General features: G+C 41.0%; 2 protein-coding genes across 5 annotated transcripts; one reads left to right on the forward strand and one right to left on the reverse strand.

Annotated features, from left to right (window-relative positions):
* Positions 1-1,058: 1,058 nt before the first annotated feature.
* LOC123029332 (carbonyl reductase [NADPH] 1-like) lies at positions 1,059-7,745 on the reverse strand. Of its 3 annotated transcripts, none has more exons than XM_044442205.1 (4): positions 7,638-7,745; positions 5,423-5,713; positions 3,576-3,683; positions 1,059-2,039 (listed from the first exon to the last, which is right to left on the reverse strand). In XM_044442205.1, exons 2-4 carry the CDS (start codon positions 5,706-5,708, stop codon positions 1,603-1,605), a joined length of 831 nt encoding a protein of 276 aa, XP_044298140.1. In that variant the 5' UTR covers positions 5,709-5,713; positions 7,638-7,745; the 3' UTR covers positions 1,059-1,602. The 3 variants fall into 3 exon arrangements, with proteins under 3 accessions (XP_044298140.1, XP_044298142.1, XP_044298141.1); XM_044442207.1 differs by having other exon boundaries at positions 5,423-5,716; XM_044442206.1 differs by lacking the exon at positions 7,638-7,745 and adding an exon at positions 6,447-7,426 and having other exon boundaries at positions 5,423-5,716.
* A 61-nt stretch (positions 7,746-7,806) lies between these two features.
* On the forward strand, positions 7,807-25,672 carry SETD4 (SET domain containing 4). 2 transcript variants are annotated; one of them, XM_044442204.1, is made up of 11 exons: positions 7,807-8,014; positions 8,736-8,841; positions 10,991-11,086; positions 15,231-15,268; positions 16,667-16,755; positions 19,429-19,858; positions 20,876-21,050; positions 23,047-23,128; positions 23,456-23,536; positions 23,649-23,772; positions 24,655-25,672. In XM_044442204.1, the coding sequence occupies exons 2-11, from the start codon at positions 8,769-8,771 to the stop codon at positions 24,787-24,789; spliced, it is 1,323 nt and encodes a 440-aa protein (XP_044298139.1). In that variant the 5' UTR covers positions 7,807-8,014; positions 8,736-8,768; the 3' UTR covers positions 24,790-25,672. The 2 variants fall into 2 exon arrangements, with proteins under 2 accessions (XP_044298139.1, XP_044298138.1); XM_044442203.1 differs by having other exon boundaries at positions 7,807-7,998.
* Positions 25,673-27,554: the final 1,882 nt, after the last annotated feature.

Below are 27,554 nucleotides of genomic sequence, written 5' to 3' on the forward strand. Positions count from 1 at the left end.
CCTAAAAGATACACTAGATCAACAAGGAATGGAAGAAACAATAAATAAGAAGCTTCCCCCTTGGAGGGAGGGAGGTCTTTATTTCTGGATAGTTTGTATCTCTAGTCTTTCTATGAAAGTCTTATTACAAGGTTTTTTGAAATAATGGTGGGGGAAAGTAAATAGTTGTTAGCACTGTGATAAAGTGCTTAAGAGTTCTAGTTTCCCCTTGGCTATGAAGCTCATGGCCCAGTGAATCCCAGCCTCACCAACCACACACAGTTGTTGTGAGGATAAAGTGGAGAGATCCTTGTAGGTTGCCTTGGTTTCCTTGCCAAAGAACATGGGACATACATATTCTTATTTTAAAAACAAAATCTTTCATAATCCAAAGCTGTTCATTTATTCCAATCTTTGAGAAAAGCCCCAAAACAGTCTTTAAAAAATTTTCCCCTCCAAATTCTTCCAGGTCTTCACATCTTAATCTGTTCCACAATCTGCTTCTTGGCTTTTGCTCCTAACACAGACTTAGTCAGTCCCTTTCTTCACTGAAGGGGTGTGTACAAACAGGATGTTTTTGCCAAAGCATCTCTCACTTGAAGGAGGCAGCTCCAGCTGCTTCTTACCTGCTGTTAAAGAACGCTGACTCTGTTAATGCTCTCCTATCCAAACTGCTACAAAATGCTTGCTCAAACTGGGTCCTACAGAATACTGTGGAGCCCTAAGCAGCTCATGTGCTGTGGAAGGTAGTCTAGTGTATTGACACAGCCAAAAACTCATGTACCAAGGGGCGAATAGCAGCCCGTAAAATTGCTTTCTACAGCAACCAGAAGGAAGCAATTGATAGGAGAAACTTGGAGGCACACAGTGCTGCTTTTCACTGAAATAAAAGTAGTCAAGTTAAGCCTAGGGCATAGCCTGGCCCAGGACTTGAGAAATTGCAGTCTCTGTTTCTGTATGAACCATTGCAAGATTGCTCAAGGTAAAAAGCCTTTATAGCACACCTAAGGGTTCTGTATGTGTTTAAAAGGGAGAATAGGCTTACAGATTGCACAAACCTTCTGCAACAGTAGGCAAAATTATATCTGTGAAAATAATTTTTATTTGATGTTAGCATACAGTAAGATTAGATTTCAATAGCTTATCCAATATGCTATAAAAATAACCCTGACCAAAAATGAGAAAATTAGGCACACACATTTTGTAAAGAGTGAATGATTAACAAAATAGTAATAGTCAGGTGAAGCAATTGAGTGAGTTGCTCAAATCAACAGAAGAAAAAGCACTATAAAAGCCTCTTGTGGGTAGCTGAAAATATCATCTAGTGAACAGATGTGTGGACAGGCAGTCCTATATAACTTTTTCCCATTGTTATTTGCCACTGATCATCAATGAATGGTTTTCCAGACAATGTGGGACTGCAACTCCTATCAGCCCACATGAGCATAAGCAATGGTGAGACATGATAGGAATTGCAGTCCAATAAATCTGAAGGACCATCTCCCACCCCTGCTACGTGCAATTTTCTCTTCTCCTACATAACTTTTTCAATTTGTTGCACATTTTGATCAAGCCAAGTATCTAGAATTTCCAGTGTGTATATCCAGGAGCATGACTGAACAATTACCACTTCTGTACTTTCTTTTCACTAACATGCTGTCCGTGAGGCCCATCAGCACCAGGAGGTAAAAGAGCCAAATAAACTGGAGTCTCAGCTCCCTCATCTGGAGATTTGGTAGCTCTCGGACCTGCCATGTCAGTTCTGACCCACCCAGGGCAACAGGCGTTCAGGAGAATGCCATCACCTTTCCTTGTTTCATTTAACATCCTTGCCTGAATTCTTGACAAAACGGTCACTCCAATTTTGGTCACTCCATAAGCATGATTTGGCCAACCCTCCTTCTCATGCACTCCCTTCTTAGTATCTTCTACAAACTTTTCCATAAGCTTCACCAGTTCCTCCTCAGTGATTGTATCACTCCGAAACTTCTGCTGTAGGTCTTGACTACATTTAGCCAGTGCTGAAATGGCACACATGCTAGAGATATTCACCACTCGGCCTATTAGAAGAAAAAAGTGTTACAGGAATATAAGCTATTTTTTGGCCTTAGTTAACGTTGCTGCCTTATATCAGGGTTGGTAACATGCCAGCCTAGCTAATGGGAACTGCAGTTCTACAACCTCTGGAAGGGCACAAATTGCCCAAGCTTGGTCTTAGGTTATTTTCAATATTCCAAGGCTACCTTTTAAGATCAACCCCCCTAAAGGCAGCTTACATAGAAATAATAAAACTTAATTCCAATAACATAATTTTTATGAAACTGAAGTCAAAACATTCCAAAAACATGTTTTATAAGAAATGTCAGCATCTAAAGATACAAAACTGGCAACATTATAAGCCATTAAAAAGTTTGGTATGATATCTTAACTAAAAACAACTTGGAGTAAATAGGTCCATTTAAAAGCCTGCTAAATACAGGTCCCTTGGGAGAGAGGTATACAAATAAAGGCCACCAGTGAAATGTCCTTCTCTGCTCATGACCCATTATACCTTCACCCCACTACCTGTTGAGATAAAGAGCAGAATGATTCTTTTTTCTTAGGGACTGCAAGATTGGCTAGGAGTCTTGAAGGGATTTTACTTCCATATGAAATGTGATGTACAGCTAAGGGTACAATGCAGTGCTCAGAAAAAGATCCTACAAAAGGCCCTACAAAAATTCATGGCAATGTAAGCATTTGGACCAGGTAACTTTCAAGTCCGCATTAACAGCATGGCATTGGTACATGGTATTACATATCTGAGATAAATGCTTTCTTTGGCAGAACATGTATTCATGAGCTAAATGTTCATTAGTGGATTTTAGAGCATCAAATTCATTCCAATTTAAAAAGCCAAATATTTTCCCCTTTCACAAACATCTTGTAAAATGGTTCCTTTGGCCTAGAGCCAATGATGTGCAAACACACTGCTGATCATGCAATGCCATTCCTTATCCTCCTTTCCACTGGCACACCACCATCTCCCAGTCTGCTCTAGACACGGCAACCTCTTTTCATGAGTGTCTCATGCATATGTGTGGGGTCAGTCTGCAATAATCACAGAGGATGGTCTGTCTATGTAAATCCATGTCATAGCACCAAGGCTGTGAAACCTAGACTAAGCATGCACAGTAAGGGTTGTCCATTGCCTGGTTATTTTGTTGAGGGCAGACTGCCCTAATCAGCTTGTAATTTTGCAGTCCAAATAGTCTGAAGTCAAGGAGGTTAGTAAACTGAGGGACAGAATTACACACCTCTCCTCTGCAGAGGAGGAACTCCCCCATGGAAAAATGGAGTGGAAAGCATCCTGCTTCATGGTGCTTCCAAAGAAATGTGGCTAGGAGCAGGGGTCTAGGCATGTTTAACATTATATGTTTAAGAGATGGGAAAAATCATTATTGTTGAATTTAAAACATTTGGCTTAAGGGATTTCTTCTATGATGGTTTCACCTATTTGCTGATCGTGGTGTTTGTGTTGCATTTTACTTGACAGATGAAAGGAAGCTAAAGCACGATTAGCTAATAGCTGTCTGTATTTGGTGCAGTGCACTTACCGTTGGGTTTCAACAGTGGTAGCAGCTCTTTGCAAACGTTTCTGGTTGCAAAAAAGTTTGTTTTCATTGTGACTTCTGCTTGCACAGCAAATGGTGCTGTATCCGCAACTTGTTTTCCACATTGGATAGAAAAAGCAAACAAGAGTCAAGATTGATAATAAACAAATACAAACTTTGAAACCCCACCCTTTTCTTTCTTTCTGAAAAATTTAAGGGTGGTTTTAAACATTATTGTATATGTATCTGAAGAAAAAGACCATATATCAGGAAGCTTATGAAGCCAGAAAGGTGTTCATATAAAAATATCTAATCAGCTTTCTACCTCCTAAAGAGCCAGTGACACAATTTATGCCAAAATATGGCTTCCAATGATTGCTTCATAGAAAATGACTTGGTGAGATTTTAAACCAGCATTCTTATACCCAGTTTCCTGAGAATAATCCCTACTGAACTAAATGAAACATCCTTTTGAATAGACATGTTTCATATCACACTCTATACCAAGTTAAGAAAGTGGAATCTGCAATAATCAAATATGTCGAACTCCACAGATCGAGGAAATGTTATTTTTTTAAAAAATGAGCTACGCATTGCTTCATCCATGACTTTCTAGCATCACTTAAGTCTGCATTCAGAGTTCTCATGTGGCCAATCAAAATAAGGACCAGTGTGTTGGTTTTACCATTAAAGGCAGCCTACAAATAATGTTAAAGTTGCTGCCAAAACATGGTAGAACAGCAGGAACACAAAATGGGAGGGGGATTTTTCTATGCCACTAACATTTGACTGAAAACCAAAATTTACTTTCTTTATGTCAAAGCAACTGCCTTCCTTTCTAGCTCCTGCCCTGCTGAATTCCAGTGGACAATTAGGAGGTAGTGTTTGTACAGGGCAGAAAACAAAAAAAGCCAGCATGTAACCCATATGCTGCATTTTGCACAATATGCAATTTCTGAATAGTCTTTCAGGGCAATCCCTCACCAAGTATATTATAGCAATCTAGTTTAGAGATTACCAGAAGGTGAATTATGGAAACCAGGCTATCCCCGTCCAGACAGGAGCATAACTGGGCCATTAGTCGAAGCTGCTGCAAGCCATTCCATGCCTCTGAAGTCACCTGCGCCTCAGTTAACAAAGATGACTCAAGGAGTGCTCCAAGCTACGAATTTCCTCCTTCAAGTGGAGTGCAACCCCAACTAGAACAGGCTGAACACCTTCCATGGGTTTAAATCCCACGTAGATTTACGTAGCATCACTTGGTAAATATACCTAGACCTTGCAAAACAGAAGGTGTGTAGCAAAGTTGTTGTAATGGGTCTTGCCTCTGGTGATCCATCCTCTGTTCTACCAGCCACAGTGAACAGCAGCTGCACTGAAGCAGCTCAATAGGCAGTATTGCAAGTGATACACCTCTAGTTTCCCAAGAACAGAGATGGCCAAGACTTCAGTCTGGAGTCAATTTAGGCTGCTTAAATCCTGCAGCCTAAGGGTACAATCCTCTGAATGTTTACATAGGAAAGGACCTACAAGTCTTAGCATGCCCAAGCCAGCATGAGTTTTTCTGTCCAAACATACATGGGCTGATGTCCTACCGGACAAAGAAAACTTAAGTTTAAAAACATAGCAATAGTTAAGTTTTTATTTTTACCCTGGAAAAACCACAAGGGGCCTGTTCTAGATTAGGACCCTAGTGGGGTGTTTAGGGGGCTTTCCTCCTTCTCCCCTTCTATTGGCACACTCTGGATCATGTCCAGTAAATATGGTCCTTGTGTAAGAAAACATCTAAAATTAGTCCTTTAGTATGTAATATTTTAAATGTCCAAGATGCTTCATGAGCAGCATTTTACCTTTGAAAGCAATCCCTGCATTGTTGACTAGCACATTTAATCCTCCATATTTCTCCTTCAGGAAGTCGCGAAGAGTTTGGATACTCTGCTGATCATCGATGTCCAGCTGGTGGAAGAGCGGCTTCAGTCCTTCCTCCTGCAGCTTAGCCACTGCTGCCTTGCCCCGTTCAATGTTGCGGGATGTCAGGTACACATCTCCAGAAAACTGCTTGCATAGAGCCCGTACAATGGCGAACCCAATGCCTTTGTTGGAGCCAGTCACCACAGCTACTGGAGTGTTAGACATCCTTCCTGCTAAGTGAATACCAAAGTATAGTGGTACTTGGCTCACAAACTTAATCCGTTCCAGGACTCTGGTTGTGACCCAAATTGGTCGTGACCCAAGTTAAATTTCCCCATAAGGTTCAATGTAAATAAGGTTAACCCGTTCTGCAACTATTTGTTTTAATCAGAAAAATGTGAAGCAAAGTGACAAAGAACAACAAAGATTGTGGCCATTCCCCCCCCCCACACCCAGCATGAGCGTGGCCATCTCCCCAAACCCCCCAGCACAACTGCGAATGCGCCCATCATCCCTGCATGTGCCCATTATCCCAGTGTGCTGGGGGGGGGGGGAGATAGGTGCAATCGTGGGCACGCTGGGGGGAGAGACGGGCGCAAATGCAGGCACACCTGGGAGGGAGATGGGCGCAATCTTGCTAGGGGGGACGGCTGAGACTGCGGTTGTGCTCGTGCAGGAAAGATGGGTGCAATCACAGACGCACTCATGCAGGAAAGACGGGTGCGTTCTCAGCCATCTCCCCCAGCATGATCGGGGCCATCTCCCCACTTGGGGTGAGGGTGGGGAGATGGCCGTGATCACGGTCACCACCCAATGTGGAGTTTGTAATCCGAGTCAAAATTTTAATGAAATTTTTGTTCGTGACCCGATTTGGCAGTGAACTGAGGCGTTCATGAGGCAAGGTACCACTGTAACTCCTTAGCAAAAATTTAAATGAAAAGGATCAGAAAATAATTTGCTTACCACAAGATGAGTAGTGTTTGATACAAACACCTGTGTTTCTAATTGCCTTTAATCTAATACATGAAGCAGTAGGGGAAAAAAACTGGAAAAGAGCAACAGTGCAACACTAATCTGTCTACTGAAGTTTTCATTTCAGGAAGCTTTTCTTGCTTAATAATGATTTGCTGTTTTTATGGGCTGCTGTTGTTAAATGGCTATGATTTCCAGCTACTGGCTGTGGCTTTAGTATTCAGTGTGCAGTTTTCCTTTTAAATTTTGTTTGAAGTTGATCATATCATTTTCAACATTGAAGAGCACAGGGCTTTGGAAGCATACAGTGAACTGGCCAGCCCATGGCATTGGGTAAAAGAAAATTAATGCAAACTGTGCTGCAGTGTTTACCAGAACATACTGTCCAATATCCAAAGGGAAGTCAAGAGAGACTTTTGGCTATTGCACAGTATAGAAAAATAAGATTAAGTCATCCTAACTTAGAACATAATCCTGTATCAGACATTCCCCAATATCTCACTGCATGCTTGAAACACCAGGAAACAAAACCCGGGCCCAAGCTAATGCAATGCTATAGAAGAACAGAGAGACCCCTGTTTTGTAGTATGCACTTTTCCCCGTAAGCACACAGAACAAATGGTAATCCTGCAGCTCATTTTATGTAATTCAAAGAGATTTGGACTTTAGTCTCCAATCGACCAGGAAGCTCATTAGGTTTGGCCTGACTCTCAGCCTAATCTACTCCACAGGATTGTTGTGAGGACAAAGGTCACGAATGTTGTTTTGTGTTCCTTGTAAGAGGAAAAAGAGCAAATAGAAATGCAATGCAATTTAGTCATCATTGGAACTACGATAAAAAATAAGCAAAAAGGCGATAACAGCGTTTAAAAATTCCCGTGTGCTTTTAAACCATTTCACACTAGCGGCATATTAGAAAATTAAATCTTATAATGCAGGACTGGGGTCAAAAGAAACATCACTTTAAATGTATGCTGAGCAGCTACATCCTCCCCCGCGCCGGCATTTTTGCTCTAAACTAGCTGCGAAAGTCCAGACTAGATCGTAAACCCGCCTCCCCACCCTACACCCTCACGGTCTGAATAGGCCCTTGTGCCTATTTTAGAAAATCCCACAATGAAAGCAGCAACCCTAAAAAGAACGTGGGGAAAGGAACACTGCAAATCAAAGGAAGCTGCAAACCTGCCGAGGCGGCTCCGTTGCGTCACGGCCCTGCCGGAGGAGCGTTCTCACTGCGGGAGCGACGCCCCTGCCCAATGGGACGCGGGCCTCTTGCGACGTTTCCCGCAGCCAACGGGCAGCCGCGAACGCCGCGCTCGCCCCTTCCTGTTCCTTGCAAACCGGGGAAGTTCGCTCGGATTGGTTTTGCTGACTGGGGGGAACAGCAGAGGAACGTGCCTCCAGCCCCGGAGGGAGAGCGTGGCTGCGGAGAGCTCGGCCGCTAGGCAGGAAATGGATTTCGCAGCATGATCGTCGCCGTGTTTGCTTCGGCTTCTTCACCCTCTTCTGCGAGATTGATTCGCGAGAGAGGCTGCCGTTCTCCGTAGGTTAACTTCAGAGTAAGCCCCATTGATCATATTGGGACTTGCGACTGAGAAACATGTGCCTGTGTTCGGCATTGCAGCCAGCGGAGGGTTTATATTTTATAGAAATGCAGCTGTTCATCCCCCCGCCCTATAAATTCTAATAACACAAGAAGAGAATGTGCATGCCGAGCGTTGCATCGAGTTAACCTAACCATTGGTGCATACAGCCCAGTGTTATTGCTACTGATTGGCAGGTCTTGCTCGAGTTTCAGGCTGAATCCCCTTCTTTGTCTTTTTGAAGATGCCGGCGATTGACCCGGCGATCTTCCATACACAAAGCATGCATACATAGCTTAGACTGGCATCCTCTTTAATTCTGTAGTCAACCAGATGCCTCCAGCAAACACACAGTCAGGGCTTGCAGTGAAGCAGGTAACAGTCAACCTTTGCTGATGCTCCTCAGAAATCAGTGTCCTGGCATGCTGCCTCTGAACAAGCCCTGCTGGGCTCTACAAAGCCACAGGTGTGTTTAGTGGCTGCATGACAGCAAAAGTGATAAAATATTACTCTTTGTCTTTACATATTCAGTTTTCCCATTGCAAAATAAATACAACCATGTTTAAGTATGTAGCCTATGCAAGTTTTGTCCCAACATATTGTTAAAACAAGGCGGAGTGAATTTTTTGTGTATCTATAGCAGTGGGATGAATTTTTGTAAGGAATATGTTTGTTTTTCATGTGTCTCTATGCACAGGTTGCATTCAGAATCTGGAGGCCTTTGGTTAACATGAAGAAAAGCAGAGGACGGACATGCCGAAAGAGACTAAGAAAACAAGCTAGAAATTTTTCCTTAAGTGGTGGTAATGTGATTTAAAAAACAGCAATTACTAAACCCCCTTTGGTTCCAGAACATTAATTAAAATAGCTAACCTCTCTCTCCTTCTCCTGAGATAGATAAGGACATTGTTTTCTGCCTTAATATGAATAAGATTATGGCTTTAGAGTCCTGTCTTAACATGTGCCAGGACAATGTATAATTGCTTGGGATATTTATTTATTTATTCTATTTGTATGCTGCCGCATTAACCATAAGACTCTCTAGGCAGCTCACAACATATACACAACAATTAATACATCTCACAATATAAAAACAATAAAAATCAATAAATTTAATAAAATAAGCAATAAGATAAAGTGAAATGGAATGGAATGAGAGGAGGACATACAATTAATATACAATATAATGAACCTTTTAAAACAACCTTGAAATAAAAAATAAAAGTATACATAATTAAACTAGATAAAATATATGGTGCTAAAGTCATAACATGGCAGCAGCAATTTAACAACATAAAACAATTAACTGTTAGAACCAAACAAATCTTCCATCAAAATAGTTCCAGAAGTGGAATCTTTGTAGTTGGCATCTATATTGTATTTTTATGGATGTTGTGAGCTGCCCTGAGGCTTTGTTGTGATGGGGGCGGCATAGAAATGTTTTAAATAAATAAATAAAAAACAAAGGAATGACGCCAAGTGAATTCCACAGGTGAAGTGCTATTGTATATTAAAGATACAATCCCAAAAGTATTTATTTATTTAGACATCTGTATGCCGCCTCCTACTCCAAGTGGAGTCTCTGGGTGCTACTGAAGAAATATACCAGCCTCCTGCTTTTCATTGGTGTAGGGGTGGAATGTTAGGCCATCACTGTCTACTGCTATACTTGGCTTAATATTTATGAAAACCAGTGGGCTGATACAATATAATAAGGTAACCCAATACATTCTTTCTCAGAAATAAGTCTTCTGTATAAAAGTTTTACTAACTTATTGTATGGACTCTAACAACAGAATTGGGACGATTGTTAAGGGTCAACAGTGTCCAAAACCCAGCATAATTTCATAAAACTATGTTGAAACTATGTTCAGCTTGTTGGGAAGACCACCGGAGATAACTGCCTCAAAGTTGCCTGCCCCAATCATTTTACAGGCATATCTCAGAACTATCGCTGGTTCAGTTCCAAACCACCGCAGTAAGTCAAACATAGCAATAATTCGGGGCACATATAATTAGACTGCTGGCTTCCTGTTCAGTGCAAGAGGCCTGTCTTGGTATTCAACATGCCTTCCTCACTAAGATCAATCATTTCCACTGTAGGGCTATTATAGTAATTGACCTAATTTGCATATACATTGTTGTGTCTCTGAATAGGGAGGCCTGAAGGGAGGAAAGGATGTGGACGAAGGTCAAAAGACCCCCAAAACAGTTACAAAGATCACCGTAACATCAAAAGTTGCAGATAACCAGAGCAGATAGACAGTACAATAATTAAAAAAATTGAAATACAGTGCAGAATGGCAAGAATTACATTACCAAAACAGGCGACAAAGTGAGTGACCCCTGTTGGAAAAATGGCACCAATAGATGTGTGCTTGCACAGGGTTGCATCCTGGAAGTGGAGTGCAATAAAACAAGGTATACCTGTATAGGCAAGGGCCACTATTGGTGTGAGAATGAAACCATTTGCCTTTTTGAAGTGGCTTTGTCAGGAAGGGAGGTTGGCACCAGAGTGCCTACTGAACACCCTGCAGTAGTGGGAGAAAGGAACTTGACAAGGTGCTGCCTTTTATTCTTGGCTTAAGGATAAGAATTTCAGTGTGGACAAGATTGTTGTCATAATGGGTGTTTAAAAACGTAAATCTCAATTTGCTGTGCTTATAGGAGCAGCCATATGAGTATTATGTACACTGTTTGAGTTAGGAGGCAAGAATTCCTATCTATTTTCTTTTGAGTGGAGAACAGTTTTAGAAGTAAAGTTTTAGAAGTGAAGAGTTCAGTATTGTGTATTTATTTTCTTATGCTAAAGGGATTGAATTGCACTTACCTATTTCAGTATCTGTGGTTTATGGTTTATTATGTGTAGTACTTATGAATTACCTTTTTTGTAAATCAGTGTGGAGACGAAGTATGCCTTGAAATGATAGATTTTTTCCCTGCCACGTTTAGTAAATCTTGGACACAAACGTGAATACATACTCCTTAAGAAGTGGCTGAAAGAAAGAGGCTATAATGATAATCAGTTAAAGCCAGCACAATTTCCAGGTAATGTATTAATATCTTTATAACAGACTGTGTGTTTTGATTAGTAGACAAATGAGACCACATTGTCTACAGCATGCTATCACCTATCCAGTGTAGATGAAAGTTCAAAATGATCTGGAGTAAGCAGTGAGGCAGCCACGTTTTTGGACAGCAAGTAGAGCTCTAAAACAATTTATCTTAACTTTGTGAAGAAAATGGAAAATGAGATTCAGGGTGTAATCCTATATATGTTCAAAAAAAGTCTTACAGTTCCCAACATTTCCCGGTCAGCATGGAGTTGTAGGATTTTTGTCTAAACCTGAATCGAGTTGCATGTTCAGTGTAAGTGTAAAATCCTGTAGACTGAAGCAAAATACCCTAACTTCATGTGTGCACTGATGGGATGTGAACTGATGGTGGCTGACTGGAAAGATACCATGTCAGGGATGAGTGCAACTGGGACAGCCCAAGATTGACCCAGTGGGCAGCAGCAATGAAAAGGACAAATCTTGTGCTAGGGTTTATTTCATGAAGAGTAGAAATTACGTGCAATCTATGGCATTCTCTTAACCCCATCTCAAAAGTGAAATAAGAGCTGGAAAGGTTGCTAAAGAAGGCCATTGTGGCTGCACTTATGCACTTAGGTGGGAGCAAGACAATTATTCGGGGCAGTTCACAATAACGTTTAATAATACATCAAAATAGATACAATACTATATAGATTGTAGTTGTTGCTAGTTGCGAAGTCATGTCTGACCCATCCCAACCCCATGGGCAACATTCCTCCAAAATACAGTGCAAATTCTAATATACAAAATTTAAAAGCTTTAATTATGTATCTTCCTTATGAGTAAACATGCCTAGTATTGTGATGCAAGATGACTGAGGGATCAGAATTTCCCGTGTGAAAAGATTTAAAATTTTTTTTTAGAAAAAAAGGACTATTGGGAAATATAGAAAATTATGAAGAGCAGAACTATATTTTTGCCCTTTCTCAAAGGATATCTTAGAACTTAGAGTAACTACATGAAATTCACAATAAAGTACTGACAAAAAACATCAAAACAGTGTTGTGGCACCTTAAATTCCAGCTTAAATTTTAATACAATTATTCCAAAATGTCAAGACCTGAGGCAGCTTCAGGCCTCCCTCTGCTGGCCGAGGACTAGCACAGCAGCCCGGGTAATTGCAGGATTACTACCCCCTATCTACTGCAGCTGCCAGGGCTCTCATTAGCTAGATAAGAACAGACTGCTCTCCACCCGAGGAGAGTGCCGTGCTGTGGCAATAAAGATTTTCTGAGTTGTCAGGGTGCTTCTGGTTGTGGACTCTTGGACTTTGCTCCTGGAATTCTGCCTGTGATCTTGCTGCTGGCCTTGTTCCAGCCCTTGAGGTACCTGTTTCCCTTGGCTTGTCTTCTCAGTTCCCTGACTCTTGGCTTGTCTGACCATGCTTCCTTTGTGAACAGACTCTGCTTTGTGCTCTGACCTGTTTAGTGTTTAACTGTGCCTTCGGACTGGCCCTTGTGCCACACCCTGGTTGCCTGGGTCTCGGTGCTCCCGTCTTCTAGTCAACTGTCCATGCCCTGGATGGTGACGCAGAATAAGCTTTCATGGACAGTAATTCACTTCCTTAAATGCACGGAGTAAAGTGCCTTGAGGAAGTATTCATCACCCATTGATTTTTCCTCGCCTTTTGTTGTGTTGAAATGAATTTAATTAGCATTATCCATAACTTGAAGTATACAAGTTATACAAAATATGTATTTGTGAAGGTGCAAAATAAGTTTACTGTGGCACCAAAGTAAATCATGTAAACGAAAATGAACTGATACCCAACTAGGACCCTGAATGTTTTAGAATGCCAGAATCAAATCCCAGACCTCAATCTGATAGAGAATCTATTGCAAGATGTGAAGGTTGCTGCTCACCAGTGGTCCCCATACAACCTGACAGACCTGGAGTGGTTTTGCCAGGAAGAATGGGCAAACAAGTTCCGACCTGGTAGAGGCTTACCCAGGAAGGCTCACTACTGGGATTGTTGCCAAAGGTATGTTTACCAAGTACTGATGGTGTCACAGTCTGGAGCTTGGGTGGCAAGAGTCTTGGCAGAGGCTGCAGAACCTGGGCAGGGTTTAAACACTGTTCAGAGCCTGGTAGCTGGGGCAGAGGTGGAACTGTGATCACAAAACAGGCCAAGAACCCTGAGTGCAGATCAGAACAAGGTAAGGGTATGGGTGTGAACAAGCCAAAGTTCAAGAGCTAGGAAAACAAACAGAGCAGCATGTGGGTACCTGATGCAGGGTAAGCAGGCAGCATGCAGGAGAAGCAGGAGGTATAGCAAATGTGGACAGATAGTGAGGCAGAATCTGGCAAGGTAACGCAGGAGCCTGATCCAGCAAGGGTCAGGCAGGGTACAGGATCTGGAACACACTACAACTAATAGGAAGACCTGTTCTGCCAGGAGAAATACCAGAGCTTGCTCTTCTATAGCTCTTGCTCATGTCTCCCAGCTGGTGCTCATCAGGAGGCTGCGTGTTCCAGCTGGGCCTGGGCCCAATCCTGAAATCACTATGATGACCACTCTGGTTCTGGCCACCAGATGGAGACCCAGGGTTGTGTGTGAATACTTAAGTAAACAAAAACAGAGTGATTACCTAACTTTTGTGCCAGAATAACAGTATGTGCCTTCACAGTGTTGAGTGTTATGTGTACATCAAGTGGTAGCAGTGCCAATTACATCCCTTTTCAGTTCCAGATTGTGGCACAATAAAATGTGGAAAAGTCAAAGGAGGTGAATACTTTTACAAGGCACTGTATTATGAAGTTTCAGGGTTTTTTTTTTTTTTTATAATACATATAGTGCTGGGGAAGAATTGTAAGTTCTTGGAAATTTGATGCAGAAAATACTGTCAGTGACAATCGCTTTACTATCAGCATTCAAATTGCATTTGTTGCTGATGCCACAAACATCCTAGTGCTAGGAAAGACAACTAACCCATGTAATTTTATTAAGATCCTTTAATCCTGCTGAAGCGTTTTCTGCAGAAAAAGCATGTTTGGTTTATGAGATTTGCTGCTGCTACAAAATGCAACAATGCTGCCCTCTGTTTTAGATGACTTTAAAAAGAAGTTAGACAAATTCATGGTGGACAGGTTCTGGGTACCAGCCAGTGCTGGACAACTCAATGGACTTCTTTCTGAATATTAATTACTAGGGAATAAATGGGAGTGCAGTTGCCTTCCTGTTCTGCTTGTGGGCTTTCCTGGCACCTGTTGGGAATGGGATGCTAAACTAGGTGGAGCTTCTGTCTGCTCTTTTATATTTCTAACCCATCCGGTTCAGATGTGCAACCAATGTGATGGAAGTATTGAAGCTGCCTATGGCTTTTATGTAATTGCTCATCTGTAAGTGTGTACTGAATCATTTGCTGGCCAGTGCAGACTTCAGGCTCTTGGGAAGTTAAGGGACCTTGATTCTAAAACACATTGGCATACCTGGTATGTACTTGTATATTCCATCTCATTTATTCTGGCTACAAGCCAAAGAACTATGAAAAGAGTTGTGTTATCTGATGGAGCATTTTAGGATTCTGTCTAATCATATTTGAATGCAAGTAATATTGATTGGACTGAGTGTACTTAAAGTAGGACACATATTGGATAAAACCCTACATCTTGTTTTCCCAGAATGGGACCGGGAGCCTATCTGTGCAGTGTACAGTTCATAGAAGATTTTGCTGAGCTGCTGCAAACCCTCATCTATTTCTGTACTTGAACTGCTCCTGGACACCTTTTTATGGTGCCACTGTATTCTGATAAACTGGGGGATCAATCCCATGTGTGTTTAGACAGAAAAAGGGTCTGCCAAATTCTGGCATTCCCCAGCCAGCTATGCTGGGAATTGTAAGACATCTTTGTGTTAACATGCATAAGATTGTAGCAAAGGTGAGCTTTTCCATATGAAGGCTATAACATTATGGACAATGTAAAGAGAGAAAGTGCAGCAAATCATAGTATCACTTCAAAAATGCAGTGCAGGATTGCCATACATTTCTAAACCACTTCTGTATTTTCCTTATCCCGTTTTTTTGAGTCTAAGCATTCTGCAGTAGGATTCTGGGGAAGCTAGTAAATTTCACTGAAGCTTTTTCTCTTATTTTTAGAAACAGGAAGAGGGCTGATGACCACAAAAACTCTTCAGGTTAGTATTCCTATTATACATGGATGGAGAAGTACATGGATTGAGAAATGAATATTTGTTTGTGGCATTCTCCTGCATTACTATTAATACTTCTGTAGTAGTCTTAAAACTTCTTAGATCTACAAAATGAAATTCTGAATTGTTAGGAAAATGTATATTAAATTACAGCACCATTTTCAAATCTGACTTTTGTACAATTGTTGTTTAGTCAATGCAGCCTATCTATTTATGTTTGATATTTCACTCCTGGTCAGTCTTAAAAAGCAGCTTACAGTAATTTAGAAACACAAGAATCCTTTACAACAATAAAAATTTCATAAAACTGTTCCTGACTGTGGACTGTGATTGCTGGGGTGGTGGGAGCTGAAGTCCGAAGCATCTGGAGGGTATCTGGTTGGGTAAGGCTAGAACAGAACTTAAAGGTGAGTGTATGAGCAGGGCTTCTAAAGCGAAACAGAAGCCCTGGAGAGGTCTGCATGGTTGTAAGCCATCTTTCAGATAGCCTGTTCCCAAATCATGTAGGGATTAAGAGGTGCTTCAATTTTTTTGGAAACCCAGTAGCAGTCGGGTATTAAGTATTCTGGGAGGTTGCATTCTTGCACATTGGAGTTCCTGAGTACTCTTTGAAGGTAACTTCATGGAGAGCACACCACAGTAGGCTAGTCTGGCTGTTTTGCTTCTCCACATGGTATTTGTTATGCCAGCCAAAATGATTGCAAATTAAGAATTCATGGTGGTGAATTTCTTAGAAAGTTGGCATGTGAAATTGAAAACAAGAAATCCTCATGACTTGACTAGGTTAAAAGTCAATGACTGGGTTTGGATAGGATAGAAAAATGTAAATAAATGAGTAAATAGGACTTTGTATTCAGTAAGTGATCCTTCAAGGGTCATTTTGATTATTATTAGGACAAATAATTTGAAAATGGTGGTATAATTTTGTATATACATACAATGAACTATGGTACCTGCTCAGACTTTGAGGATCATTTAACCCTTGCATAACCTATGCTTTCCACATTTATACTATGGTCACTAAATAGGTGTTGCATAGTAAATGCAAATGGCAGCCCCACACACCCCACAGGAGTGCTTTTATCCAGCTGTAAATTGAAGCTGAGATATATTTGCCTATTTTAAGTCTAATCAAGTTGTCTTTTCGAGGATCTTGACAGGAAGACATATTTTTCTTAAAGGTAAGATAATTTAGCATTTAATAAACAAAGGTTAGCTCTTGTTGCTAAAAGAAAATGATATCTTTATTTTAAAATTGAACTTGGAAATATGGAATAACTCCTTCATGGTAATCCGTTGTTTTGGTGTCTTAGCTCTGAGGTTGGTCAGTATATTCCCTCTGATGTGGAGATAGAGTTGTTTGTGTGTTTTAATATTCTATAGGAAGAAGAGTTGATTATTTCATTGCCTGAAGAATGCTTGCTCACCACTAAAACTGTACTTAACAGTTACCTTGGAGAATACATTGCAAAGTAAGTTGATAGTCACTTAACAAAACCTTGAATTGCCTGTTGGGAATTCATAGATCACTCACTGAAGCTACTGTTGGGATGTGTTACCCCTTCTTAATGATTTCTGTTGCTTTCAACAGAGCTGTGCAAAAATTGCATCTTTCACTATAGGTCAGGGATGGGCCACCTGGACTGCAGATGTTATTGAACTGCCTTGGGTATCACCTCAAAACACCTAGGCAATATTGATGGATGATCCGGAGGGCTATAATTCATTTACCATTTCTCTTACAGCCAGATAGGTGATGGTGTATTAAAGGCAAATATATCAAAGGAATGCTGAAAAGGAAATCAGACATTTAGAGTGCCATCAGGTGGTTTCCTATAACCTTCCAAATCTGGCAGATTACTGGACATCTAATATTTATTTAAAGCTTTTCTTAAACTGTTCAATTGGCAATAGCTCTCAGAAGGCAGGAGGAGAATAGCAGTCGTAGAATGGCACCTATGCTCCCTTTGCGCTCCAAAAAATGGAGACAGATGATTTTGGCCACTTAAATGTTTTCCCCTTCTTTGTGAGGAAAGATGGCAGAAGCACTAGAGGGCAGCATTGCCTCTTTCCTTCCCTCCCACTCTGCCGCCCTGGCTCTGAAGGGGATCTTCCTTCTCTGGAGCTGGTCTGACTGGAAAGAACTTTACTGCTGTGAGGATGGGGTGAGGGCCTCTGAAGCTGTCTTCTGAGGCCAGAGCCGAGACTCCATTTCCAAGTTCTGAGCTGGGACTCCAACCTATTGTATTGCCTGCCCTCGTCCTCACAGGATTTCATGCTAAATCTTCCGTTTATGTTGAAAGCTGTCTTCCTCGCCCCCCCACCCCGCCCCGACCCTTCTAAGCCGATCAAGACAATGGGCTTCTAACTACAGTCTTTAGTATGCCAGCTAGGCCACTTTGCGATATAGAAGGGACATTGCATTAACGTTAATGATCTTGAATATCATTGACAAAAGAAAAGAGCTAAGATAGAAAAGCAGCTCTTGGGGAAGCATAGCTCATGCTAAGAAGTTGATTGAAAACAGAATCCCTCTTCTTCCTTCCCAGCCCAGTGGAGTTAGTTCTGACCTTGGGGTGGTTCCTGCTGCTTCTGAGCCAGGCAGTTGAAATGTCAGTTGGTCTGCTCTTCTGATCAGTTGTGGAACTATGAGGCTAATCATATTATCCTCCCCACTCTGGCTCTGCCTGTACAGCAGTATTTTCCCTGGAACCAAACATGGTCTGATTCCTGCCAGTCTTTTGGGGTGTCTGACCTTGGAATATTCCATTTTGAGGGGAGTGGGCCACTTCCTACATTCTGACACTTACTTGGACGTAAGCTCTGATAACTAAATGGGACTAATGTCCAGATGAACATGTGTTGCTTACACTGCACAGATCATTTACAATAATGATGAATAATGAAAAAGAAAATTAATTTCAAAATCTGTTTTTAAATATTTAGAACTACATATCAGCATGCATGCCAAACTTAAAGAAAAAACAATAGTAGAAGAAACCAACATGTTATTTAGGAGCAGATCAAAACAAATCTAGACTGCATACTTTCCTGGAAATAAGTCCTGTTAAACCCCACGAGTCTTATTCCTGAGTAAACATGCATAGGATCGCACTGTAAATAGCAAGCCCCGAACAGTTGAACAAGACTCCTGGGCTAATTGAAGCACCACTGATTGCAGTCCAGTTTTATATTGTTTAATGCTACAGCCTTCAGTTCAATTCGATTACATGCACAGTTTGACTGTTTTAGGCTAGGGCTTTCCATACATAAACATAATCAGTCAACAGGTTGCCTTAAAATCTTCAAGAAGTTAAGCATACGTTACTTCCTACAGTGTGTGCCTGGAGCATTTGCCTTTGATGACTAACCAGTATAAGTCAGTGTGGTGTAGCGGTTACAGTATTGGACTAGGGCTGTTGAGATCTGTGTTCTAGTCTAGTCTGGAACACTCAGTGGTTGATGACTTTGAGCTGGGGCTGGGTCCATGATTAAAAAGGTAAAGGTTTCCCCTTGACATTAAGTCCAATCATGCCTGACTCTAGGAGGTGGTGCTCATCTCCATTTCCTAGCTGAGGGAGCCAGTGTTTGTCCGCAGACAGTCTCCGTGGTCATGTGGCCGGCATGGCTAAACACTGAAGTGCACGGCACGCTGTTGCCTGCCCACCGAAGTGGTACCTTCTTATGTACTTGCATATGCATGCTTTCGAACTGCAAGGTTGGCAAGAGCTGGGACGGAGCAACGGGGACTCACCCCATTGTGCAGATTCGAACCGGCGACCTTTCGATCAACCAGCCCAGCAGCACAGTGGTTTAAACCCCTGTGCCACCTTAGGCATGCACAAATTGGCTGGTAGAAATAGACTTCACCATACCCTCTGCCCACAGAAGATGCTACCATCCTGTTCTGGAGTATTCCCCATTGTCCTCACATCACATCCTTTTCCATTCAGTTGGCTCCTTTGGCCACCTGTGTAGCATTTGGGGTAGGAAGCTGGTGGGGCTGCTGTAGAGAGGAAGGCAAAGGGGAGTCTGCTTTCACCAGCCTGGCTATATACTCCTAAATCTGGATTCAACCAAAGTGTTCGGGGGTTGCTTTTGTTAATATATTAATACTTTTAATGCTTTTTTTGCCTTTGTAATAGATGGAAGCCCTCCATTTCTCCTTTGATAGCACTCTGCACATTTTTAGTGGCGGAGAAGTATGCTAACAAGAAATCTTTGTGGAAACCATACCTGGATCTCCTACCTGAAACATATACCTGTCCTATTTGTTTGGAGCAAGAAACTGTGAACCTTTTTCCTGAGCCACTAAGAAGGAAGGTCCATGAACAAAGAGAACTGGTTCAGGAACTGTTTGTTTCATCCCAGCCTTTTTTCACTTCCTTGCAGCCTTTGTTTCGTAGAGATGTGGTGTGTCTCTTCAGCTACACTAACTTCCAGTGGGCTTGGTGTACCATCAATACAAGAACAGTATACATGAAACATTCACAGAGGGACTGTTTTTCTAGAGAGCCGGATGTGTATGCCTTAGCCCCATACTTGGATCTGCTAAATCACAGTCCATCTGCCCAGGTAAAGAAATTCTAATCAGGCATGTGGGATATGTATAGGTGTGAAACTGGAACCAAGTAGTAGTACCTGCAGAGTGTTGTGCTCCTGCTCCTGCATCTCTGTGTTCTTTTGACCCCATAATAGCCAGCCAGCTTTCCATACATGCTTACTAGCTGCTGGGCCACTAGGGCCGAAATGCTTTTATGAAATCTTATCAGGCAACAATAGACTCTTGCAGTAATAGAAGGACAACCAACTCTATCCATAGCAGAGCCACTGTGATTCCACACAGAAAGTTGCTAACTTTCCACATACCTCGCTTTTTGTAAGGGTCCCTGGTGAGAGATACACCTCTTGCCAGTGGAGAGATGCCCCATCTAATCCTAGTTTCCTTCAGCCGGCTGGATTTGATGGTTAGTGTTTGGTTGGTCTGTCCTTTTGACTGTTTCAGAGTATTATGTGTTTCACTTTAGTCCCATTGCTTAAAATGAAGCATTTGAGTAGTATTCTAGAACAGCAGATCAACTCAATCACACTGCCAGGCTAAATGATCTGAGGAAGATATGCATGGTGAAACATGTCCATATACTTCTCTGGACATTGGTACAGGCCATGTCTAACAGAGAACACAGCCTTCCACTTAACTCCTCTTTTAAAATGTCTCCAGTTTGCAAACATGATGCCAAGAATATGGAGTTTGATTGGTGGATTGCAGATTTCTGAAGGCCCTTTATTCCAAGCCCTATGTCAAATGCTTTGGTTGTGTTGCTGAGTGGTTAGGCCACATGGGGAGTGAAAACCCTCTCTAGAGTCTCAGTCAGAACCTTCAATCACACTTCCCATCTAAACTGAAAGACAGCAAGATAGTTAATTATCAGAAAAAGTTTTACAGAGTAAGAAAGCCAGTATACACCAAATAGAAAATGAAGTCCCACTCTGCAACATTCTTAATAATGGGAGAAACAGTGGCTCTTAGGTAGCTTTAAAGTCTGTTAGACAATCTTCTCATGCACTTTTATTTTCTCCACCTCCTTCAAGGTGAAAGCGGCATTTAATGAAAAGACAAAGTGTTATGAAATAAAAACACTTTCACACTGTCAAAAATACAATGAAGTATTTATCTGCTACGGAGCTCATGATAATCAGCATCTGCTTCTAGAATATGGCTTTGTTGCCAGCTGCAACCCTCACAGCACGGTGCATGTTGGGACAAGTAAGGCTGTGATTTGAACTTGATGTTGGGTGATGCACAGTGACTGGGGGCCTAGGACAGGGATGGCTGACTCTCACTGACTGGAGCACCGAATGGTTTAGGGGCTCCAGCTGCAGCTAGCCCTGGCTTCATCTCAGCTTGCCTGATGTCTTGGGCTGGTAACATCTTTCAGAAGTGAGCAGGGTGAGGTGTAGTGGGCAGGCTGTGCCAAGGTTACAGTGAGGTGGTTCTGTTGCAATATGATAATGGCAGTATTACTGGCTTCCTCTTCTCACCCCTGCACATCTTCCCCAGTGGGCTTACAGTACCATGGAACTGATGGGGATGTTTGAGGCCACAAGCTTGCATTGTCTTGGTACATGCATTCCCCTGGTATTGTGGAGGCATGGCAAAGCTGCCCATGCCGGCAACGGGAGGAATTCTAGCAAGGATTCCACTGTTGTGGTTCAAGGCATCCCACGTTGCTCCCATGAGGTGGGGATGAACAGTGCTGCTGCTGCAGCTCCCTTGCCACTGGTTAAATGTTGCCTGCTTTGAAATTAGAATTCTGGTGCTTGAGCAGGGCCTGGATGCAAAGCCCAGGGGTGGCTCTTTCCGCCCAAGGCTGAATTCCATGGTGGAGGAGCATTTGGTGGCTGCATTGCAGTGTAAGCAGGACAAAGGAGGTGGGGCCAAATGAAAGAAGATGGATTCAGACAGGGTTTTACTTCTGGTCTTCCAGCATGGCAATCCTTGGATTAGGAGATTGGACTGCTGTGACACAAGAAAGTGCAGAATTTCATATGTAAAAATATTATTTGCAAACACAGTCAGAATGAAAGGAAGTACTATTTTAAATAAAGATCCACAAAAACTGCTGACGCTTAATTCAGAAACAGAAAAGCAAATCTGGCAGAGGTCCTCTCCCCTTCTATGAACAAAAAGTTGTTCTTTTGGGGTTGAAAAGGAAGGCAGGAATCTTGCTGTTCAGGTACAAGTCTATTTTATGTGTGAGTCCTATACCAACATAAAATCCTTTGTTATAAACTGAGTGTTATTTTAAGTTGGTATAGTTTCATTTAAGCCCTTACCCTAAATATAAGTGCCTCTTTTCTGAAAACATCATTTCTGACATTTAGACTAGTTCCAAAGGAAGTCTGTAACTTCCTCTTTAGCATCTTGTCTCTGTACCTAGTACTTCTCTCATGAACCTTTCTCAGTCAACAGATGACTCTGCTGTCCAAATTCACTCCATTTCAGACTAGGCCTATAGAACCAATCTGTTACCTCCTTGAAAAGCAGGACTGGGCTTAGTGGTGTTCAACTTGTATGAGCAGGGAGTGCAACCACCCTGCTCCTGCGATTTGCTTTTTGATTGTTTAAATGATTCCTGACTCACCTTTCAGCATAAGATGGCTTACAAAGAATTTACACACACACACACACACACACACACACACACACCTCTTCGGTACAATGTATTAACCAAAATGCTGACTGGAATAAAACTCTTTTTTTCTTTTGGAAAAACCAACAGTGATAAAACAATTTATATTTTTTTTCTGGGGAATGTGTTGCAACGGTATGGTACTACCATCAAGGAAGTTCTGGCCCTGCTACCTGCTAACCTACCTTGACCAGAGATGACTGTCAGGCATTGATATTAGACCTTGAATAGGCTCACAGTTCAGGGAAACTTGGTAGCCATTTGAAACATTGTATGGTGGGTAGGCTGGAGACACACACACACTTTGCTTCCCTTGAACAAAGGAAAACCACATGGGATGGGACCACTAGCTTTTACAGTCAAGCTATGTTAGAATTATAGAGCACTCTGCTAGAAGAGAAAAAAAGTGTGCATTTCTATTGTTTCTAATATGTGTAGAGGAAATACTATATTCTAAGTCGGTCTTAGTTTGGCTTTTACCCAGTGACTAATATGATAAAAATAATACTTAAAATGTTATTTTTGACTACTACAACTATTGGTTGCTTTAAACATTTTTCTTTTTTTCAGATACCTTACTTAAATATCTTTTTCCAGAAGATAAGCAGAGGCAGATGAAACTTTCCATTTTACAAGAACACAGACTTTTAGAGTAAGTTATGAGTGTGTGTGAGTTAAAATGCTATTTGTTTTAAACTCAGCATTTTCTCCCTTCTGAAGGAACTGCTTGTGGTAAAAGCAATAGTCATTAGCCCTTGTGTGGAGCTAGCACATGATACATCAGGACATACTGCCTTTGACTGCAGTTAATAGTTGATATTAACTAACAGCCATTCATTCATGTGTCAAACGCCATCTTTTTACTGCTGCTGATTAATTTTGGATATGTGGGATAGGTAGATGGAGAGCGTATTTTCTGAGCAATATATCAAATATTCTGGTTTTAGATTTTTTTTTTAATTCTCTCTTCCAACTCTAGTGATCTGACATTTGGTTGGGATGGACCATCTTGGAGGCTTCTTACAGCACTCAAATTGCTATGTCTTGAAGCAGACCAATTGTAAGTTGCAAATACTTGTTGAAAAAACCTGTGACATAGTACCATTTTTAATGCCATTGTTTGACTGCTCAGAAGTAAGACATACAAATATGTTCAAACCTCTTGGTTATAGTACTTCCTGGAAGAAAGTTCTACTTGGTGAGGTAAACTTGGAGAGGAATGAAAAGAAGAGTTTGGACCTTGCAACAAAAATATGTATGTCATTAATAGAAGAAACTCAGTATGCACTTCAGAAGGTATTCATTTTAATTGTTTAATCTGCTGTAGCACAAGGCCTGAGGGTGGATCACACTATATTGAGAACTACATGAAAAATAAATTAATAAAGTTGAGGTAATACAGTTAAACAGCATTAAAATTCCCAAGGAATAAAAAACAGTCCTGAAACAGGCATCTCTCCTACCAGCTTCACTGCAGCCACTGAAAGCCAGATCCCAAAAGGAAGAGGGCTCACTTTGTAGAGAAGATGTTTTGCTAAGTCTTCCAGAAGAAGAACTAGAATCGTGGAGGCAGTCTTACCAGGAAGGTGGGAAGGAATCAGTGGGTATTCAGAAGGTTCTCTTCAAGCAAAAGTAAGGCAGTGTGTGGTAATTTTGCTAGAAGGAAGAAGTGAATCAAGCTATATTTGGAAAACTTCACCATTGGCTGCTTCTGCTAGTCCTGAAAAGGGACAAAGATTTGTAAGTCAGAAAAGCCCAGTTCCTGCATATGTCTAGGCAAGCACCAAAGGAACTGCCTCCAAATTATTTTCTGCCTCTGAGATTTCACCAGCTGGTGGCTATAATGAAGCCTAGCTACACAATCTCTTAAGGTCTACATGAGTGGGTGAATGTATTTCACCAGGTCTGCCTGGTGCCGTCGTTATTTGTTTTTCGGCGCCAGGTTAAGACCTTTTTATTCCAGTGGTATTTTAATACATTTTAATATTGTCTTTTCTATGTTTTTAATTGCAGCCAGTGTGGGTTGGAAATTTTATTTATGTTATTTATGTTATATTTTACATTGTAAGCCATCCTGAGGCTTTTTTGCAAATAGGACTGCATATAAATATTATAAATAAATATTTAAATGGACCTGATTTTTTTAAATTAACGTTTCTTTACTATTTTATTTTTCAGGTTTCTCTGTTAAAACATGATCATGTGCACCTTGTAGACCAGCTAAGTTTGGTAGAGGCATTGCGTACTGAAGACCTACAAATCTTGCAACTGTCGTCTCAGATACTTCAACGTTTACTTTCCTCAACTATTTGATCTCCTTGAAGTAGAATTTAATCTTGGAATACAATCTTCGATAGGCAGTTAGGGCAGCTTTCATAGCAGAAGCCACAAGCATTATTTATCATTTACCTCCCCCACACCCAAAAAAATCAAACCAGCATTTCTAGGGTAAGGGAGCACTATAAAAATGAAGAGAAGAAATAGAAATCCACAAATCCTAAAAGTCCTTTCACTTAAACTAAAAGTTACAAATAACTGAGGGAAGATGCTTGCTGGACAGGATGGTTTTGTAGTAGATAACAATGAGGTCAGATGCTTTTGTCTGTAAAGACTATTCTATGTGCCTCAGTAGAGGCGGCCATTTTGTCTCCACCAACTTAACCTTCATCAACAGTACTGGAACAAGAAAAACCTCAGACTGAACAATGTTCCTGAACTGGTTGTTGTGGGAAGAGGTGGGTTAGATACTTATTTTGGAATCCCTATTAATAGTACATTAAGAAACCAGGAGAGCTCAGTGTTAGTGTAAGAACCTTCTGGTCTAATATACTTCACTGTCAGGGGAGGAAGGCTTTGTATTAAAGCAGATCCCACTACCCTCTTTTAATAGGGGAATTCAGCATGTGACTTGTTACTGTGTATCGCTAATACAAGGTCAACAAATGTGTATGTATATGCTAGTTTATATTAAACTTGTCACCAGTTAAAGGATTCATCTCAGAGCCAAGTGTTTCAGAGGTTTTTGCAGGCATTTTAGAACAACTGAGTAATTAAGGACAGGCATTACAGTGTAGTGAACATATTGATTTTTAACTTGATAGCTTTACTTTTTAGTGTACCAGTTTGCTTTTACTTGAAACTCTGAAGACAGCTCTATTGGTTCTATATATATTAAATATATTTTTCAACATTGTAAGTCTTTGTTCATTCATTTCCTTGTGTTGCTAACAGGGAAGAGAAAAATCCATAGCTGAGGAACTGGTTGAGCAGTTCAAGTAAAGCAAGACAGAGTAAATTAATCAAAGGTAATTTTATGTCTCTCAGGAGATCCAGATTATATGCTGCTTAAGGGGCCTGAATCATAATAAGAGCAGTACAGAGCTGTGCATTGCCCAGAATTCCACTGCGGTCGTAACAGCACTGCAAGTTATATTGGGCAGTTCTGGTTCTCAGCACAGAACATGTGCTCATCTTTTCCCTTCCCTTTCCTAAAAAAAAAGAGGGGGGATTCAGTTAAGGTAGATCTGGATTCTGGCTTTACATTAATACACATATTAGCTGTTGCTTTTGTACTTGTAGGTTTTAATATGTCTTTATATTGGTTTGAATTGTCTAATTGAATTGACTAAACTTGGAAAAATTAGTTGGGGTAAATGTGTGAAATTAATGAACATGTGGTACACTCCTGTACATGTCTAATTAGGCATGCATTCAATTGGATCCACTCTTGAGTGTGCATACAAGTTTGCTTCCCTAGACTGCCAGTTTAGCTCATTTTAAAAGAGTAAATATTGCATTTACATTATTTCCCTAAGAAACATGACAGTTCTAACATAAAAATATCAACAGTACAGTTTGTCTTATGTGGTTTGTCGGTTAGCTATTGGAACTTAGTTTACAAGTTTTTATAAAAATCTAAATTTTTCAACTTGAGTTGCTGCCAATAATGTTTCTTTTTCAATTTGCAGTCTCCCTGGTTATTATTCCCATCCAGATATATGGCTGAGCAGAAATACCAGAAATATTCGGTAGATGTTGGTCTGTGGTGCCTGTATTAAGGAAAGGTTTAAAGGGAAGCTACACCTCCACAAACCTTTTTCCATATTTTTATACATTCATCGAGTCACACACTTGTATCCAGGAAAAAAGGCAATTCTGTTCGCACCATTTTAGTCGTGGTCTGGTTGTTGAAAGAAAGGATTGGGAACTTTCTTCAGCTTCGCTCTGATTCTTCTTCAAAAACATTTAGCAGAGTTATTTTTCCTAGGTGAGGTCTAGAGGTCTAGGTATATTAAAACCAACCCCCACCCTGTTCAGACAGGCAAGAAGTTCTGCAATTCCCAGTAGGCCTAAGCCAGCTTCTGCTGCATCTAAAGAAAGAAAAAAAAACCAGGCTACTTGCTAATAAATGACCCTCCCCTGCAACCAAGCAAAACAGAGCTCATCATGAAAAATCAATTAGTAATTTGCAGGGGAAGGGCACCCTAAAGTGCATGGTGATTTTTCTTTCAGGTTTGCAATTTCCATGTTGACCACTGGAGGAGTTCATTCAGAGCTGTGCTCAGTGTTCCTGTAAAAGAAATTGACCTGCTTTTACTCCCAGCTATTTATACAGTTTGACAAATCACTGCTTAAGTCCTGCAACAAAAGCAAGTTTAGTGAGTATTTTCCCCATAAGAATGTAGATTCAGGCATATTGAAAAATTATATATTTTTACAGGATTTAGCTTTTGCTACAAACAGTTTTTTTCCCCCAAAGGATGCATGAGAGGAGTAATCTGAAACATAATGCTGTTTAAGTTCCAAAGCAGAATGTAAATGTAACAATAGTGTTACATACAATAAAGTTACAGGAAAGCAAGATATCCTTTTGGCACTTTTGCAATGCCAATGGAAGTAACTGCATTTTATTTTATTATTTTTATTTTTTTATTAGTAGAGTTATTAATAGTTAGGGTCTCATGAAAAAAGGGGAATGTGGTGATCTCAGAAGCTCCCTTGATATCATTTTACAGCTCTCATTAGACTGGTTTTTAGTTTCCCAGCTTCAGCTATAAAATGTAGGAATCATTCATCAT

The sequence above is a fragment of the Varanus komodoensis genome, unplaced genomic scaffold (genome assembly GCF_004798865.1).
Source record: "Varanus komodoensis strain SLA01 unplaced genomic scaffold, ASM479886v1 scaffold4, whole genome shotgun sequence".
NCBI lineage: Eukaryota > Metazoa > Chordata > Lepidosauria > Squamata > Varanidae > Varanus > Varanus komodoensis.